This window comes from Vombatus ursinus, unplaced genomic scaffold (assembly GCF_900497805.2).
Source record: "Vombatus ursinus unplaced genomic scaffold, bare-nosed wombat genome assembly UNPS02000582.1, whole genome shotgun sequence".
Lineage (NCBI taxonomy): Eukaryota > Metazoa > Chordata > Mammalia > Diprotodontia > Vombatidae > Vombatus > Vombatus ursinus.
The window spans coordinates 38,929,644-38,948,987 of record NW_020940360.1 but is presented as its reverse complement, the minus strand read 5'-3'; the positions used below and the strand labels follow the sequence as shown (position 1 = coordinate 38,948,987).

The 19,344-nt window shown below is 40.0% G+C and overlaps 1 protein-coding gene across 1 annotated transcript in view; it reads right to left on the bottom strand.

The window, feature by feature from the left end:
- SLC16A10 (solute carrier family 16 member 10) overlaps positions 1 to 18,882 on the bottom strand; it is a 141,397-nt gene extending 122,515 nt beyond the window's left edge. The window contains exon 1 of the mRNA XM_027854756.1: positions 18,579 to 18,882. Coding sequence (XP_027710557.1) covers positions 18,579 to 18,882 — 304 coding nt within the window. The remainder of the gene's footprint in view (positions 1 to 18,578) is intronic.
- Between the last annotated feature and the right edge of the window lie 462 nt (positions 18,883 to 19,344).

Below are 19,344 nucleotides of genomic sequence, written 5' to 3'. Positions count from 1 at the left end.
TCGACACCATCCACACCCAAAACCCCACTTCAACAACACCTACAAATCATTCTGCTTCTTAATGCATTCCTTAAGACTAATATTCCACTACTAAGCAATTAATATTGAAATTAAAAGAATAGTTAATGTACTTTCCAAATGTACCAATATTTCCTTGTCCCATAGAAGTTATTCTTTCTGAAACAGAGTAGTACAAAAACACTGTAGAATAAACACAGGCATCCCTCTGCCCCCTTGGGCAGTAAAACTTTAATTCCCTTTGTGGAATGCCTTTGTTTAAACAATCATTAATAAATGTGAATTTTTTGAGCTTCTTCCATTTAAAATTGCAATTGCAATGATAGCTAAGGGAAAGGGCAATTAAACAGCATGAAATTTTTAAATGTTAAGGAAAAAAATCTGTCACCAGACCAAAAGAACTATGTTGAAAATGAAATTTGAGCTAAATGTAGATAGCTACATTACATTACATTACATTAACGAACTTCAATGGTCTCAGTACAGCTTGTTGCCTGAATTGTTTTCCTATCCAATTTCTTCTTTTTTACTAGCTTCCCTTTTATTTTTTTGTTTTTTATTAATAAATTTATTTATTTTTAGTTTTCAACATTTACTTCCACAAGATTTTGAGTTCCAAATTTTCACCCCATCTCGCCCCTCCCCCACCCCAAGATGGCATGCATTCCAAATACCCCTTCCCCTAGTCTGCTTTCCCTGCTATCTCTCCCCCCCTTCCCCTTCTATTTTCCTGTAGGGCAGGATAGATTTCTGTACCCCACTTCCTGTATTTCTTATTTCCCAGTTGCATGTGAAAACATTTTTTTTAAACATGTGTTTTTAAAACTTTTGGTTCCAAATTTTCTCCCTTCCTCCCTCCCCACCCACCCTCACTGAAAAGGCAAGCAACTCAATATAGGTTATACATGTGCAGTTATGCAAAACACTTCCAATAGTACACACGCTGTGATAAACTAACTCTATTTCCCTTAATCCTATCCTGCCCCCCCATTTATTCTATTCTTTCTTTTGACCCTGTCCCTCCTCAGAAGTATTTGCTTCTGATTACCCCCTTTCCCAATCTGCCCTCCTATCATCCCCCTATCCTCTTGTCCCCTTCCCCCCATTTTCCTGTAGGGTAAGACAGATTTCCATACCCAATTGAGTGTGTATGTTATTCCCTCCTTAAGTCAAATCCTATGAGAATAAGATTCACTCATTCCCTCTCACCTTCCCCTGTTTCCCCTCTACTGTAAGAGCCTTTTTTGTTTTTTTCGTGAGATAATTTACCCCATTCTACTTCTCCCTTTCTCCTTCTCCTAGTATAATCCTCTCTCACTCCTTAATTTTATTCTCCAGATAGCACCCTTCATCTTCAACTCACCTTGTGCCCTCTATTTATCTATCTATATATTATATGTATATGTATATATATATAATCTATGCATATATATATAATATATGTAAATTATGTAATTTTTTTCTCTCCAACTACCCTAATACTGACAAAGGTCTCATGAGTTACAAATATCATCTTTCCATGCAGAAATGTAAACAGTTCAACCTTAATAAGAATCTTATGATTTCTCTTTCCTGTTTACCTCTTCATGTTCCACTTGAGTCTTGTATTTGAAAGCCAAATTTTCTATTCAGCTCTGGTCTTTTCATCAAGAATGCTTGAAAGTCCTCTATTTCACCGAATGACCATTTTTCCCCTGAAGAATTATACTCAAGTTTTGCTGGGTAGGTAATTCTTGGTTGTAATCCTATCTCCTTTGCTCTCCGGAATATTATATTCCATGCCCTGTGGTCCCTTAATGTAGAAGCTGCTAAATCTTGTGTTATCCTGATTGTGTTTCCACAATACTTGAATTGTTTCTTTCTGGCTGCTTGTAATATTTTTTCCTTGACCTGGGAATTCTGGAATTTGGCTACAATATTCCTAGGAGTTTTCCTTTGGGGATCTCTTTCAGGAGGAGATCGGTGGATTCTTTCAATTTCTATTTTGCCCTCTGGTTCTAAAATATCAGGGCAGTTTTCCTGGATAATTTCTTGAAATATGATGTCTAGGCTCTTTTTTTGATCACGGCTTTCAGATAGTCCAATAATTTTTAAATTCTCTCTCCTGGATCTATCTTCCAGGTCAGTTGTTTTTCCAATGAGATATTTCACATTGTTTTCTAATTTTTCATTCTTTTGGATTTGTTTTACAGTGTCTTGATTTCTCATAAAGTCACTAGCTTCCAATTGCTCTATTCTAATTTTTAAGGAAGTATTTTCTTCAGTAATCTTTTGGGCTTCCTTTTCCATTTGGCCAATTTTGCTTTTTAGGGCATTCTTCTCCTCATTGGCTTTTTGGACCTCTTTTGCAATTTGGGTTGGGCTATTTTTGAAGGTGTTATTTTCTTCACTATTTTTGGGGGGTTTCCTTGAGCAAGTTGTTGACTTGTTTTTCATGATTTCCTTGCATCACTCTCGTTTCTCTTCCCAGTTTTTCCTCTACTTCTCTTACTTGCTTATCAAAATCCCTTTTGAGCTTTTCCAAGGCCTGGGACTGATTCATATTTTTCTTAGAGGCTTTGGATGTAGGAGCTTTGACTTTGTTGTCTTCTTCTAGTTGTATGTTTTGATCTTCTTTGTCACCAAAGTAAGATAATATAGTCTGACTTTTTGCGCTGCTTACTCGTGATCCCAGCCAATTACTTGAGTTTTAAACTCTTTGTTAAGGTAAAAGCCTGCTTCCAATGTGGAGAATGTACTATCCCAAACTTCAGGGGTTTATACAACTGTTTTCAGAGGTAATTCTAGGGACCTGTAAGTTTTCAGTTCTTCCAAGGTGGTATGATAAGGCGTGAGGTGTTTCCTCTCCACCACAACAAGCTCCACCACACCAGCGTTCCTCCTCGCCCCAGGACTGCCCCTCAGAACTGTGACCAAGATCCAAGCACGGGCAAAGCAAGAGATTCCTACCTCAGCACTGGCAAAGAGATCCCTGCAATCCCCCTCTGATCAGCCACTTGATTTCCCCCCACTCTGTGGGCTGGGAGCTCAGGATGCAGCCGCTGCCCGGACTTGTGGCTGAAACCTAGTTCCTCTCTCACCACAGTCACAGACTTTTCCCACTGACCTTCTAAGTTGTCTTTGGCATTCATGGGTTGAGAAGTCTGGAAACTGCCACAGGTGCCCACAATCCAGCCCTCTGAGGCCTGCTCCAGGTTCACTGCGGCCTGCATGCCCATGCCCAGGAGGAACTGTGCTCTTCTCCCTGCTCGGCGCGATATACCTTTCTGATCGATCATCCAGGTTGTCTTGGGCTGGAAATTTGTTTCACTCTGTCTTTTTGTGGGTTCTCCTGCTTGAAAATTTGTTTAGAGCCATTTTTTACAGATATTTGGAGGGGTTTGGGGGAGAGCTCAAGCAAGTTACTGCTTTCACTCTTCCATCTTGGCTCTGCCCCCTAACTTCCGTTTTAGAAAGTTATTGGTACAATTTAGTATATTTGCAAAAATGGACCCTATACAATTTTCAAAAACTGTCAATCTTCCCTAGATTTCTGCCCATTTTGTTAACAATTTATTCTTCATTTAGAATGAGTATGTCATTTTGGGCAAGTCATTTAAACTCTCTAAGTTTCACTTCCATCTGTTTGAAAAAAAAATCTGCTTCACCTACCTTAGTGGGTTGTTATAAAAATCAAATGGAATATCTATATGAAATGTACCTGCTACACTCTCTATGGTATGGGGCATTTTCTTCCTCACTTTCTCTTTTTAATTTAAAGCTTTCATGATGAGATTCATAACCATTCAGGCAAATATATTTTTACCCATGCTAGATAGATGTCTTGTCCCAGACTGCATGATTGCTGCATTTCCAGCAGTAGTCTAAAATAAATTCCATTTACAGATTCTTAATCAGCTAACTAATCACTTCCCTAATTTGCCTTTCTTTTCAGAAGCCCTTTGTAGTCTCTACTAGCAGTAGTGATTAAGAATATGACCTAAGGTATTCAGTTTCTTGCTCAGAAGTTCAAAATCCCTAGTGATGCTTTCTAAGTTCCTTTTGACATTAGCTTATGTCTCCCCATAAAGCCTTATAGGTAGGAAATAGTCATCAGGTTTGACTTCTCTTAGAGAGTTCTCCATCACATCCTGGGTACAAACTATAGGAAACAGTATTCACCTCCTACCATTCACGACAGATCAAAATATGGTCAAATCAGTTCTGCTTGGCAGATACTATACTAGTACTGCCAAGCATTGCTAATAAAATTAATTCTACAATTAATTCTACCCAATTCATAACTGGTTGGACAGTTACATCCAAAAAATGTTGGCTAAAAAATCCATGGCAACCTATGTAAATTTCCCTAATGGAGTGTCTTGGGGGTCTATCTTGTACTCTTTCTGTTCAATGAACTGGAAGCTATAGACAGCATATTGATCAAATATGCCAATGACATAAAGCTGGGAGACATAGTTAAATGCATAACTACAATCACATGAAATCACAATACGGAGACAAAAAATTCTCTATACAAAAATGAACACATATACATCTATTTCTATTAAATTTTAAATCTTTCATTTTGGTTCAAAAATATCTACTAGAGGAGAAGTACAATACATGTGGTAAAGAGTTTAGTGGACTAAAACTCAAAATAAAGCAACAATATGATAACACAAATCAACTAAACAAAAAGCTGATGCAACATTTAACTGAAGTAATAAGAAATCTGATGTTTAGATGAAAAGGAGGTAATAATGCTATTGTAATACTAAGACCTTATCTTGAGCTCTGTTTTTGTCAGGAGTGAGGTACACTGCAGGGGCTCAGAGAGGGGAAAAGGTGAAACAAAAGTGCCCTACGGGTTCCAAGGAGAATCAGATACCTTTGATTTCTTATTTAGTTAAGGGCTTATTTAGTCAAGCATTAGTCTGGAGGTTGCTTGCTTGCTGTTTGTCCTTCATTCTCAAAAGGATGTGAAAGTGGTCTGTAAAATAGTTAAAGCCTAATATAAATAAGTGTTATAATTACCATAATAAAAGGAAACATTTGAAATGAATAAGAAACATTTCAGCCAGTTACACATTATGCCAACTTAGCATTTGCCATTAGTTACATTTTATGTCACAAATAAAAATTAAAAGTAAACTATTAATTTTGCCATAGACATTCATTGTAATGAAAAAAAAATCTGGCTTTGGGACTTGGCCTTAGGCAAGTAATTTTCTTCTCAGTACTTCTCAGTTCCTCTTCCCTTTATACAAAGTGAAAAGAGTACTTTTGTTTCCAGAAGCTTTATCACAGAATCATCAACATTTGGTGCCCCCATCTGAATGTCTTCTTATCAAACACACAGCCAAAAATCTCTTTGACATCATGGATATGAGATTTAGGGTTTTTTGTTTTATTTTTGGCAACACAGTACAATAGACACTAGGGTTGCTTGCTATGAATCAGCAGCAATTAATATTAAGAGTGTTCACATATGTATGGGCACTATTCCAGAAATGGCCTAGAGCCACGACAGGCAAATTACTAAAGGCTGTTTTATTTTAGTGAGAATGTAATTTTCTAGCTGTATTCTGTTAAGCCCAAGGGGGATTATATCCTAATGCTACTTTATCTTGGAGGATTCTATGGAAGACACAGAATTAAGGCTGTCCAATGGCTAAGTATATAGTTTCAAGGAAAATCAAGGTAGTTATTTCTTTTGAGGGTCAACTTTAACATTAAGTACGGACTTTTACAGAAAGCTAAAAAGATGGTGATCTTGAAGTTGACTCTATGTATGTAAACATTACAACCCATCATATGAAACTAAAGTTAAGGATACTAAAAAAATTAGCATTCTAAGGGTAAATAGCTATGATAGAATTTTCATTCTACTACTACCAAAGTTAAGCTAAAAACTGACTTTGAGTTCATTCTCAAAACAAGTTCTAATATATTGTTGTGCAAATTGCACAAAAAGCATACCAAGTTATATGACAGGAGGGGTTAGCAATTAATTCCCAGGGGTGGAAAAAATGACAACAGAAATAGTCACTAAATCTCTAATATTGTCCTTGCCCTCATGGAGTTTACAATATTGGAAAGACAAGATTTACACACATGAAAACAGGCAATTCATTTCTGAAAAGATTTCTTTAGTTCAACCAGGATACCTGTTATAAAGTTCTTCAATATAGCAGGATACAGAAAAAATTAATGAGTAATGCTAAAGTCTCAAAGAAAACTCTAAGAGCACCAATAGGTACTCTTAAATGCATATTTTGTAACTATAAGAATATCTCAAAGACTGTTCTAAAATGATGTTTTATTTTGGTTAAGTCTTCTATATTGGCTCTTAATTACTTATGAACTTGAGCAATTTTCTTCAGCTCCTTGGGCCTCAATTTCCTCATCTGCAAAATGAAAGGATGAGACTGGGTGATCTCTAAAGTTCCCTTCCATATCTAAAGTCCCACACTTCTTTATCTGTCAAACCCATTTGGTTCAACTCATATGCATTAAGTGCCTACAGTATACTAGGCAATGACCTTACATTCTAAGAGGAGGAGAGAGAAAAACGCAAAACGTACAGATGAAGTAAAACAAGGTAACTTGAGGAGGTTGAGAACTTTAACAACTCAAATGATAGTGAGGGAATTCAAGGAAGAGGCACCTGACCTTTCACCAAGTACCCATCACCACTTTCAACTTGCTTATTTCTCCTTACCTCAAGCACCCAAGAAGAACTCAGCGTAATTCATTCACTACAAGCCAACACAGAATACCAAAAGACCCAAGTTTTGAAGGAACAGTGTGTGTGTGATATTTCTCATTTTCTGTTAGGTTCAGGTTCACTTAAAATTATACAAAGCATCAGTTCTATTTAACTTAAGCTCTCTTCCCTACTCCACCTACAATGCAAACAACCCAATGAGGCACTTCTCTTAGAAAGAGCCTTTAAAGGGGAACAAGTCACATTTCACCTCCCTGGACCTCAGTTTCTTCAACTCTAAAATGAAAGGGTTGGAAGAAATGAATTCAGAGGCCCGTGCCTTCCATAGTTGACCTCCCTTGATTCTGTGAGGATGATTCTTACATGGTTTGTTGTGGAAAATTCACCTTAACAAAGCAATATTACTACGAACACCTTCTAAGAAGTAAATGTTATCACATACACCATTTATTTGCAAACATCATGGGATTTTTTTTCCCATCCCATCCCATTTCTTCCCATCCCATACAAAACTTCCCCACCAAAAAGTCACCTAAAATTGTCCTAGTCTTAGGTGTTAGCAACATGAGTTAAGTACTATATGAAGCCAGAAACAAATGCAATGTGTCACTGTGTGTATCACTGAGTGTTGTGTTAAATCCAAGTTTTCTTATTACCTGCTTTCTGAATACATTAGTAGACAAGGACCTTCAGAGGGAGCAGTAATTAACCCTACAAAGGATGGACAAGATCCAAAAAAGAAAAAATAGACATTTTTATTACATAAAAGTAAGGAGCTAAGATAAAAAGGGAACCTGTCAATTGGGAGGAAAATCTTCGTATCATATATCTGATAAAAGTTTGATATCCAAACCAGGTATCAAACTAACTCAATATATAAGAACCAAAGACATTCCCTAATAAATAAATGGTCAATAGAGATGAACAAAACAAGAAAACAATTACAAACTATCTACCATATAGAAAACTATTCCACAACACTAATCAAAAGATATGCAAATCAAAACAAATCTGAGGTTTTTCTCTCATGCTCAGCAAACTAACAGATGACAAAAGCTGAAAACAGGTCATTTTAGGGGGGTTTCTGGGAGATAGGGACAATAACAATATACTATGAATGGAGCTTTTAATTGGACCATTCTGAAAAACAATATGGAATGATGTAAGAAAAATCATGGAGTAGCTAGATGGTGCAATGAATACAGTGCCAGGCCTGAAAGTCAGGAACAGCCATCTTCAAACCTAGACAAGTCACTTAACCCTGTATGCCTGAGTTTCCTCAACTGCAAAATGAGCTGGAGAAGGAAATGGCAAACCACTCCTATATATCCACCAAGAGAGTCCAACACCATAGAAACAACTAAACAACAACAAAGAAAAATCATTAAACTATTCACATCCTTAAATCCAGAAACCTCACCCTCAGGGGTATGCCCCTAAGGTAGCCAAATATAGAAAGTTCCATATATGCCAATTCAATTCAACTAGGATTTATTGAGCACTTAACTATGTCCTAAGTATTGCTTTGGGCAATGGAGACACAAAGACAAAACTTAGAACCAGGGAGAGGAAGAAACAATGTGTATACAAACAACTACAGGATAAATACAAAGTAAACACAAAGTAATTTAGACAGAGGAGAAACTGGAGAGCATTCCAAGAATGGGGCAAGTAGCTTTTGTTATACCACAGATACAGGAGATGGGATGTTATGGAAGAGAAAAGGCTAGAAGGCCAATGTGACTGGAACAGGGAGAGTAATTCAGGATGAGCCTGAAATAATAGTTTGGGGCCATATTCTGAAGGGCTTTAACTGCCTAAAAGAGGAGTGTGCATTCCTTAAGAAAGCCATAAGCAATAGCACAGTGCTTCTACTTCTCACATTCTCTTAACCCTTTGTAGTCTGGCTTCTGACCTTGTCTAACAGAAACTGCCCTTTCAAAAGTTACTAATGATATCGTAATTGCCACATCTAATCTTAATTAATCATCCTTTTTTTTAATCGTCATCCTCCTTGACCTCTTTATAGCCTTTGACACAATCACTTTCGAGAACTCAACACCATTTCCCTAGGTTTCTAGGATACTACTCTCTACTGATTCTCTTTGTACCTATATGACTGCTCCTTTTCTGTCTCTTTTGCTGCTTCATCCAGGTCTCATCCACTAACAGTGGGTGTCCTAAAGGTTCTCTCCTCCATCCTCCCCTCTCCTCCCTCCTCCATATATGTATCTGGGGGGGTGAATAGGGTGTCCAGGGAGGACTGACACCTCTGGCATGAGCACTTGCCAAGCCCTTTTCACGCTGCTCATCCACTTTTGCTGTCTACCTTTTCACTCAACTCTCACTTGTGGCTCCAAGAAGCTGTAGTACTCACAGTGGCCACACTCTGGTAAAACCACCTTAGATGGGCTAAATCAGGTCGACGGTAACCTGTCGGTTGAGTTGGGGGACGTCTACCCCAAGAATGTGAAGGCTTCCCCCAGCGGAATGGGCAGATAAGAACAATTTGTTGCAGTGGCCATGAAGGCGACTGAAGAAGGTGCTGTAGAGCTCTTAGAGCTTGGTAAGGCATTAAATTCACCAAGGTTTTGCATCCCGGGCCATTATCAGTCTTCTTGACTTTTGTCCTGCCACTGGACTTCCATGACTCAGGAAGTGAGATTGAGGCTGAAGACTCTGTGCAACTTTGCCTCACTTAAATCCAATTCGTATGCAAGTCAAGACATCACCCATGATGTCACTGGTCCTTTTTGAAAACGAAGGACTCAAAAACATGTGTATATATTTCACCTGGTGATCTCACTATCTCCTATGGATTCAATTATCATCTCTATACTAATGATTCTCAAATCAACTTATCCAGTCTAATCTCCTCTACTAACCTTTATGCTCTCATCTCCAAAAGGCCAATTGAATATCTCAAACTGAATGTCCCTAAGATTTCTTAAGCTCAACATGTCCAAAACTTAACTTGTTATCTTTCCCCAAAAACTTCTTCCTAAACTCCCTATTACTGAATCCTCCCAGTCCCCCAGGCTCAAAACCTAGCTGTCACCCCTGATGCTTCAACCTCTTTCTTTCCCCCTGCCCCACCTCCATTCTGTTGATTTTACCTTTGGAACATTTCTTACACGTCCCTCCCCACCTCCTCTGACACTGTCACCATCCTGGTGCAAGCTGTCATCACCTCCTGCCTGGACTACTGCAATAGTCTGCTGGTTGGTGTGCCTCTCCCCACTCTAGTCCATCATCCACATTTTTACTGTCAAAAGGATCTTCCTAAATGGCAGGTGTGACTCTGTAATACTCCGTCAAACTCCCTCAAACTCCAGTGGCCCCCTATCATTTCCAGGATGAAATGTAAAATCTTCTCTTTGGGGTTCAAAGACTTTCATAATCTGCCCCTTCAACTTTCTAGTATTTTCGAATTTTGCACTCCCATTCCTACTCCATATTCTGATCCACTGACACTGGCCTCTCTGTTGTTCCTCACTCAGGAGGAACTCCATACTCCCAGGCATTTTTCTCAGCTCTCTCCAATGCTTGCACTTCTCTCCTTCCTCATCTCTGCCCCCTAGCTTCCTCCAAATGCCAGCTCAAATCCCATCTTCTAGAGCAAATCTTTCCTGATTCCCCTTTAATTCTAGTGACTTCCCTCAGTAGACCACTTCCAAGATCACTTGTCTTTTTTTTCTTTATATCCTCATCCCTTAGGGCAGTGCCTGACACATTGTACTTGTTTCCTTCTTGATTAAAACCTAGAGGCAAGAAAGAGCGCTCAAGTTTCTGTAACATGGGAGTAACATGGTCAGACCTGTCCTTTAGGAACAAAAATATCCAACATTGATAGATAACTGAAGCAAACTATAAAATTGAATATGATGGGATGACATTAATCCTAACCCAAGTATTTGTTCAAATAACCTGAATGTTTTCTTGAAATGTGTTTTCCAACTGGCTTTACAGACTACAGCATCACTTTTTGTTGTTAAAAAGCCAAGAAACAAAGTGGGTGTCCCTCAATTTGAGAAGAGTCAGGAAGAACTGAGTTCAAATCTGGTCTCAAATACTTACTAGCTGTGTGATCCTGTGTCACTTAACCTGTTTGCCTCAGTTTCCTTATCTACAAAATCAGCTGAAGAAAATGGCAAACCACTCCTGTACCTTTGCCAAGAAAACCCCACATGGGGTCACAAAGAGTCAGACACAACTGAAAGGACTAAACAATCACAACAACAAAAAACAAATTGTGTTATGCAAATGTAATGAACTATTATTTTCCTGTAAGAAACAAGAAATTAGAAACTTAAAGAAACAGTAAAATTTGTGTGAACTGATGCAGAATAAATAATTAACATATATAATGACTACAATAATGAAGCTAAAGATTGTAAAAACTAACCTTAGCCCCCAAGAAGAGACAAAGAAATGTACTTCCCTCCCTTCCTTTGAAACATGGGAAACTGTGGGTGTGGAATGTTGTAAATGCTTTCAGATGTGGTCCCTGTGGATATTACTTAGGCATATTTCTTTGTTATTATTGTAGGGAAGGTTGACTGAATTGGGGAAGGGGTACATCTGGAAATGACTGATGTAAAAACAAAACAAAAAAAGGAATCTATAAAACTTTTTAAAAAATAGAACAAATCAGTGCTCTTCTTTTCCCCCTCACCCCTCCAAAAAAATGGAGTAGCAGAAGCTGTAGCTTTAAGAACAGCTAATGGTGGTATGACTTGACCTCTAAAATGATTGCTAGACTGATGGTGACTACTGCTTCTGACAATCCTGCTGTGGGCTCCTAGCTATCTGAAGAGACCAGCCTCTCCACTACAGCCAATCTGTAGCTAAAGGTACAGGGGCCTCAGATGACTCTGCTTTCTTGGCCCTACATGACAAGCTTGTACTTGAAGTGTCCCTTGGCATGGTTTGCGTTGTTGAGTTTCTTAGCTGGCTCAGGGATCTCTGTGTCAGCGCCAGCTCTAGCTCCTGTAGACTGAACAGGAACAGCTAAGAGAAACTATTTGGAGAGTAAACAAGTTAGCACCAATCCAACCACATTTCTCTCATTAGAATGTAAGCTCCTTGAGGAAAGGAACTAGGTTGTTTTTTTGTTTTGCTTTGCTGTTTCATTGTAGCTACAGTCTTGGTACATGGTCAACCTTTAATAAATTCTTGTTAATTGACCTCAAAGGGTTAGAAGTCAGCACCTCCCAGAAGAAGAAATTTTACATTTACACTTATCCACACAAAGATACTTCTACTTATGATTTGTGCTTGGAATTAAAAAGATCTGAATTCTAATCCTGACTACACTACTTAGTAGCTGTATAACACTGATTAAGACACCAACTCACCTGTTATGTACTAGTGGGCTAGGCATTAGGAATATTCTATACCAAAAAGAATAAACCAATCATTGCTTTCAAGGAGCCTACCATTTAGAGGTGAGGTGTATACACAAATAACTATAATGGCAGTACTACTAGTAATAATAATGATAATGATAATGACAACAGCTAGCATTTATATACAGTTTTGAGGGCAGCTAGGTGGCCAAGTGGATAGAGCTCTGGGCCTGGAGTCAAGAAGACTCATCTTCCTGAGTTCAAATCTGGCCTCAGACACTTACTAGTTGTGTGACCCTTGGCAAATCACTTAATCTTGTTTGCCTCGGTTTCCTCATCTGTAAAATAAGCTGGAGAAAGAAATGGCAAACTATTCCCAACACAAAGAATTGGACACCATGAACAACAATATACAGTTCTGGGGTTTGCAAATATATTCATTATCTCATTTGGTCCCCATAATAACCCTGGGAGGTAGGTACTATTACTATCCCCATTTTAGAGATGAGGAAAGTGAGGGTGAGAAAACGTAAGTGATTTGCCCTTGATCACACAGCTTATAAGTTAAAGTATCTGAGGCAGGATGAGAACTCAGGTCTTCCTGACCCAGTCCAGCACTATCCATTGTACATCTAGCTGCCTCTAATTATAATATAAAACAGACTATAAGTGCATAAGCAAGGTATATTACTAGAGTCATAGTCTTAGTTTGCTGCCTTCTTTTGGAACAGAGGCAACCCTCAAAGGCCGCGCCATTATAAGCCTCCCTCTAACACATATTGCAAAATTGCTCTATCAAGCTGGAAAGTGCTTAAAAGATAGGTAGGTACTCAAAAGAGGTATGAATAATATGGGCATGATGATGGACTGCATGTCAGTCATCCAAGGTCCAAGTCAGCTACATTTGGAGAGAGGATCCTCACCAGAAGATTAGCACCATGGCTACAGAGGAAAGAATACTACAACTGAAGTCTGAGGATCTGGGCTGTAATCCTCCATTGCTATTTAATAACTGTGAATTCAGACAATTCACTTCTATGGCCCTTAATTTCTTAATCAGTAAAATGAGGCAGTTGAACTAAATGACCTCTAAGGTCCCTTCTTATTCTAAATCTACAATTCTATCATATGATTTATTTATTGTCATAGCAACTCTCAGATATAAAGTATGAGGCTGAAGAAGGGTTCAAGTCCTACTTCCATACTTTGTGACCCAGGTCAAGTCATCTTGGTGGCCTGAGTGAAACAGACTAGTCTACAATTAAAATCAAGTTATAGAACAGTTGCTGATCTGCATTGGTGGAGGGAATTTTCTCACCAAAAGGTCCCTTTAAATCAATGAAATCACATATCTGATTTAAAAGGGAGTGAGGGGAGGACTATCACTGAGACTTGGTGAGATGGGACCCACCTATGAATGGAATATGTAGTACACAAGCTGACAACACATCTTTGGCCTTGGATAGGTAACCTAAGGTCCCTGGGTCTGTTTTCTCATCTGAAAATAAAAGGGAGGGGGGCCTAGACTAGCTGGTCTCAAAGGTCCACATTGTAGTTCTAGATCAGATTTGATCTGCAACAGCGGAGGGAATATATATATATATATATATATATATATATATTAATATTATAAAATTTATAAAACATATTTACAATTCAATATATATAATAAAATTAAGGATCTTTGAAGTAATAAAGTATATAAGAGATCTAAAAGAGGTATAAGTAAATGGTACGCAAAGTCCAAGGGATGAATTTCTAATAGGGAATATCAAAGAAGGCTTCTTGGAGCAGGTGCTAATTGAGTTGGGTCCAGTTTGGCTCAAGTATAGGGAATGTGGAGAGAAGCAAATATAAAGAAGTAGAGTACTGCCAGATGGTAGAGATCCTTGGATGTCAGGCTAAGGAAAATTGGATTATATTCAAGAGGCAATAGGAAGTCCCTGAAAGTTTTTGAGCAGACAAGCGATGAGATCAAACTTGGACTGAGGAAGAATAATATAGCAGCAATATAAAGATGGACAGCAGACAGGAGAGTATGGAATATGGAAGCCTTCAGGAGGTTACAGTACAGATAGGAATTCATGAGAGCCTATCCTGGGAAGTTAACAATGGGAACGGAAAAAGTAGAATGGATATAAAAGCAGTGGTAGAATTGACAATCATGTATCCTATAGGTTGTACAAATATCATTAGTTCCATTTACAAGTAAGAAACTGAGACTCAGAGATACTAGTGTATGATCACATGATTAGTAAGCGAAGGGATTAAAACTCAAACTTCTGACAAGAGGATCAGTGTCCTTTCCACTACAACATGCTGACTTTCTGGTAAGGTTTATCTACAAAAGTTTGTCTACATGGTGACAATTATTTTTTCAGTCACAACTCACAAATACTGTCTATTAATACAAGAAAGGATTGCAATCTGCACCAGTAAAAGGAATACCCACAGTGAGGAAAATGAGTCCTTGAAGTACTATAGCACAATTGCTAGGACTTAGCATGGACTCCAGTTTTCCCATCTGAAAATTGATCTCTAAGGTCTTGGACAGCTCCATTAAGCATAATACTTGACTTGATATCTCTGGATCATAAAGGTACATTTTATTTTTTCTTATAAGGTGCTTTAAATTACACTTCAAAGATTCTCCTAAATGATTTTCATCATATTTGGAGGTGAGGGGGAGAGAAAGGGCAGAGAAAACAAACCTTTCAGAAAAAAAAATCCCCCCTTTTCTTCTTCCTGGAAGAAAGGAGGTAGGAAGACTAAACTGATTTACTAGCAAGATATATGGGAAAGTGTCATGAAGAAAAAGTAACAGACACATTAAGTTTTTCATTTCATTAGAGTTATGAAGTTATCCACTGGCCAGAAGAGCTGTGACAATTTTTAATTTCTAAAGAAAAATGAGTTTTTCTTATCTAGATACTTACATACTCTTTTTCAATAAGAAGAATTCCATACCCTCTACCCTGCAGAATGTCTATTTTTACTCTCAGTCCTTTTATAAAAGTCATGGACTAATAAATTCATTGCTCTTTAGGGTAGTATAAGCATTCCTACCCTATTTTGCAGATAGAAAAAGTAAGAAAAACAGGCTGTACTTTTCCTATAATCAGGCACTTAGGAAATAAAAATTGGGAACCCTGGTCTCTTAGTGCCAAAACCAAGATTCTACACATTATCTTATACTGCTTCTCAATTATTCATGCTCAGTTTACTCCTAATAAGGAGGTAGAGGTGCTTGAAGCCCATTCCTTACAGAGTATCTTGTCGGCAACTGCTGGGATTCAGATTGTTTTGTATCTGTAACTATAGTGCCTCTCCATTCAGTTACATGGTTCTTCTGACTTGCTGCTACTTGGGATTCTACCTTTTTCAACACCACACCCTTGTAGTGAATGAAATACAGGCTGAAGAAACAAAAAATAAACTATCCTTACAAATTAGGTGAAGAAAGCTTCTGGTGATTTCAGGGTCCTCACCCACTTATGTGGCCAGTGCCACCTTTCTCCCCCTCCCACCCGCCACTCCCCATCATCATTCAACTGCAATAGTTTAAGAACTATGGGGCTCAAATTCTGGTGTCTACTTCCCACACAGCAGGTGTCTACCCTCTGAGATTACATTGCATTAACACTGCATATACGTATATGTCCAATAAATTAAAGTTCTTTACATGTTATTTCAACCATTAAAATGTGAGCTCTCTGAGGGCAGGGATCGAGGCTCGTTTGTTTTTTCCTTTCTTTATCTCCCCAGCACGTGTCCTGACTCGGAAGTTAGCTTAATAAATGCTAATTATATGACTGAACCCTATTAAAATGTAGATAGGTCTGGGTGGTTAACACCTTAAGCTAACAATAGTCTTTTGTAAACTAGTAGAAAACTATTTTAGGGAAATGAGTTTGTGAGAAAGGTCAAAAGGTCTCCAAGTGTCTGAAGAGATGGGGGGGGGGGAGAGAAAAGTGATATAACTGAGAAAGTTTACCGCCCATGTTGCCTAGGGTTTCAAATTTTCCAGAAGCACATTCTGTTCTTCATGTGTATGTGTTTGTGTGTGTGTTTGCTGTCACAATAACTTGAGAAGAAAGCATCCACAACACCAGTTATTACCATTTTGTGTAGCCAGCCATGGATACTAATTGGAGCACACTCCAGTGCATCACCACTTTTCGGCACATAAGGGGAAAAGGATAGATATGGAATAGAAAAAGGCAAAAGCCACAAGGCCTCTGACTTGGCTGAGTACATGACCCTGGAAGTATCCTGGCTAAAGGTGCTCAGAAAGTCTTTAAAACTTTCCAGAGGATCTTTGGATAATCCACAGAAACCGCACTCTACCTGAGGTTGGGAACCCCAATAAATATCCCATGGAAACAGGCTGTCTTCCCTTTTCTTTCTAAAAAAAATTCTTTCCTTTTTGAAAATTTCATCTAGCTCTTAAATGTGGGATATGTACCCTTATATTCATGGCAAACTTACTGAGTTCTGTGCTAGATATTATTATTTGAAAGGTAACTGAAGAAAGCAAAATGTTCAGTCAGAAAAAATTCAGCATCACACTTTCAAAAGACAAAGCCTAGATATTCCAAAGCTCAAATTGGTTATACCCTCAAAACCTTTTTAGTTAACTGCTATGAATGAAGTGCTCCAGGAAATACATACTTTGGAATATGTCATTAACAATAATGGACTTGGAAGTTACATTTTAGCCCTGTTTCATGACTTGCTGAGCTTAAATCTGCACTTTCCCCCTCTGACATTACATTGATATTTACTAGTTGTACAAATGAAGCCTGGCACTGTACTAAGTTTTATGGATCAAGAGTGAACAACATTAAGGCAAGATCCTTGTCCTCATGTAACCTGAGTCCAATTTAGGCTAGAAAGAGCTTCTAACACATAAATAACAACATATAAACAGTAAATATTTAGGTTTCTAGTCTGTCTGTAGGTATGATATGTGTTCATATATATGTACACAAATCGGAATGAGAGAAAATAAATTTGACAGGTAAATGTTGATCATAACTAGAAGGGGAGGGGTGTCAAAGAGATTAAAATAGGACTAAATGAGGTTCCTTCCCTTATCCTTCTATTCCTGGAGGAACCTGCGTTCAAAATCCCTCTCTCTGGAGTCCCCAGGCACAGACTGCTACCTTAAGAGAGAGGACTTTATTTAAAACTGAGTTAGGGAACAGCCCCACAAAAGGTTATTGGATTGAATGCTATCAACATTGGCTACACTTGTAATCTCTGTAACTCAACTCCTAGAGATCCCCAGCCAAAGAATGCTCTAGAATACACTCATCTTTTAGCATAATGTGGAAACTCCAGCCCTGCAAGTTTCCCAAACAACTATTTACCTCTTCCCTGCTCTTTTTTCCTAATGAACTTCCAAGAATTTTTTTAAAAGAGAGAGGGGAAAAAAAGGATAGATCATTCTTGCACAAAACATTCCTAATTTTACACACCCATTTGTCCTCTGGATATACTGTAGCTATTCTAATTAGTAAGCAGGGACTTTTGCAGTTTCAGGACCTATGCATGACTCTTAGAACAACACCATACTATTGCTATTTCAGGATGACAGATTCCAGGTTAACCTTAGTGCCACGACATTTTATCTCATTTCTGCAGTCTTCCACTTATGTATCCAGAAGTCAGAGTTATTAAAGTCAATTGGGAAAAACTGTAAAGATGAAGGCAAAAAAAATTTTCACATCTTTAGTTCTCTACCTGGCAGACTTTTACTTTTTGCTCAAGCAAGCTAATTAACAGGGCAAAGACGAGCTCACTGATTTTTTTTTTTTGGCTGAAGCAGCATAATTTTCATTAACTTTATTAAATGGCGAAAAAAAGGAGGGTCAAAGAGCAAAACAGGAAAGGGCACCCCTTCCTTTTTGTCTTTTCAATCCCTGTTGCCAGCTATTCCCAGCAGGCAGAGCTGAGGTGCAACACTTTGTATATTTAGTGGTTCGGGCTTCGGAACTCGCCGTGACCTTGGGGTAAGTAAATCACTTTAATCCTGACTCCTCAGCTCTCCACTTCACAGGACGTCTACAACAACCCCTTGTTAAATGATTGTGGAAAAATGATGGCTGCAAGGTGGCGTGGGTTTTTTTTTTTTTCGCCTTTTTTCAAAATTGAAAAGACTCTTTGCTGTTGGTTCTTAGTTTTAATGCTCTTCAACGCCCCCTCTGCAGGGAGGAAAACTGTAAGCGGCCAAGCAGCTCAGGGACAGATTCGAAGACACAGTAGGAAGGTTGCAAGCTACTGACTCCTCGCCACTGCATTCCCTGTATGTAGCCCGGGAAAGCAGACAGATGGACTGACGGACAAGCAGACTGAGGAGCATACAAAGACACCCCCCCCAATCTACCACACACACACTCACACACACGCACGCACACGCGCACACACACGTGTGATGAGATCATTCTGCTGGCTGCGGGGCCGGGCACGAACAGCGGGCAGATCCCGGTGCGGCGCCTCACCTGTCTTGAACACCATCGCCTTGTCGTCTTTGGAGTCGAAGGTCTCCAGCATGGACACGAAGAGCACCCCGCACGCGTTCTGGATGCCGAACACCGACCCGTTGCACCACATGGCCGCCAGCATCACCACCCAGCCCCAGCCGCCCTCGGGGGGCTCGGGCATGGCCCGGCTCGGGGACCCCGTCACCTCCTTGTCCGCAGGCACCTCGGGTCCCTCGGCGGGCTGAGAGTAGACGCCCCCCTGAGGCGGGGGGCTGGGCTTCATCCCGTGCCCCGGGAAGGGCTCCTCTTGGGCCCGCATCATCGCCCCCGCAGGACGGAGACCCTCCTTTCCCCACCCCCCTCCCCCCCCGCGGGCGTCTTCCCTCCCCTCCTCCCCCGCGGCTCGGGCGCGTGGGGAGGCGCGAGCTCCGGCGGGCTGGGCGGTCGGCCGGAACGCTCGGGACCCTGCGGCAGGCGAGCAAAGGCCAAGGTAAAGGCAGGGGGGACCGAGAGGAGGGGGAGGGAGAGAAGGCAGACGAGGGTGGCGCGAGCGCAGGCTCGAGGGCGGCTCTCGGGGCTCGCGCTCCTCAGGGTTCCAGCCCTGAGCGCTGGACAGGCCCCCCCATGCTTCCCCAGCTATCTGCTCCAGAGCCCCTGCGCCCTAGTGCCAGTCCTCTAATAGAGCGCCCGCCCCTCCCCCTCTCGAGGGGGCGTGGTCAGAGGCGGGGCGCGGCCCCTTCGCTTCTCTCTTATTGGACAATCCCGAGAGAGGGAGTGGGCCTGG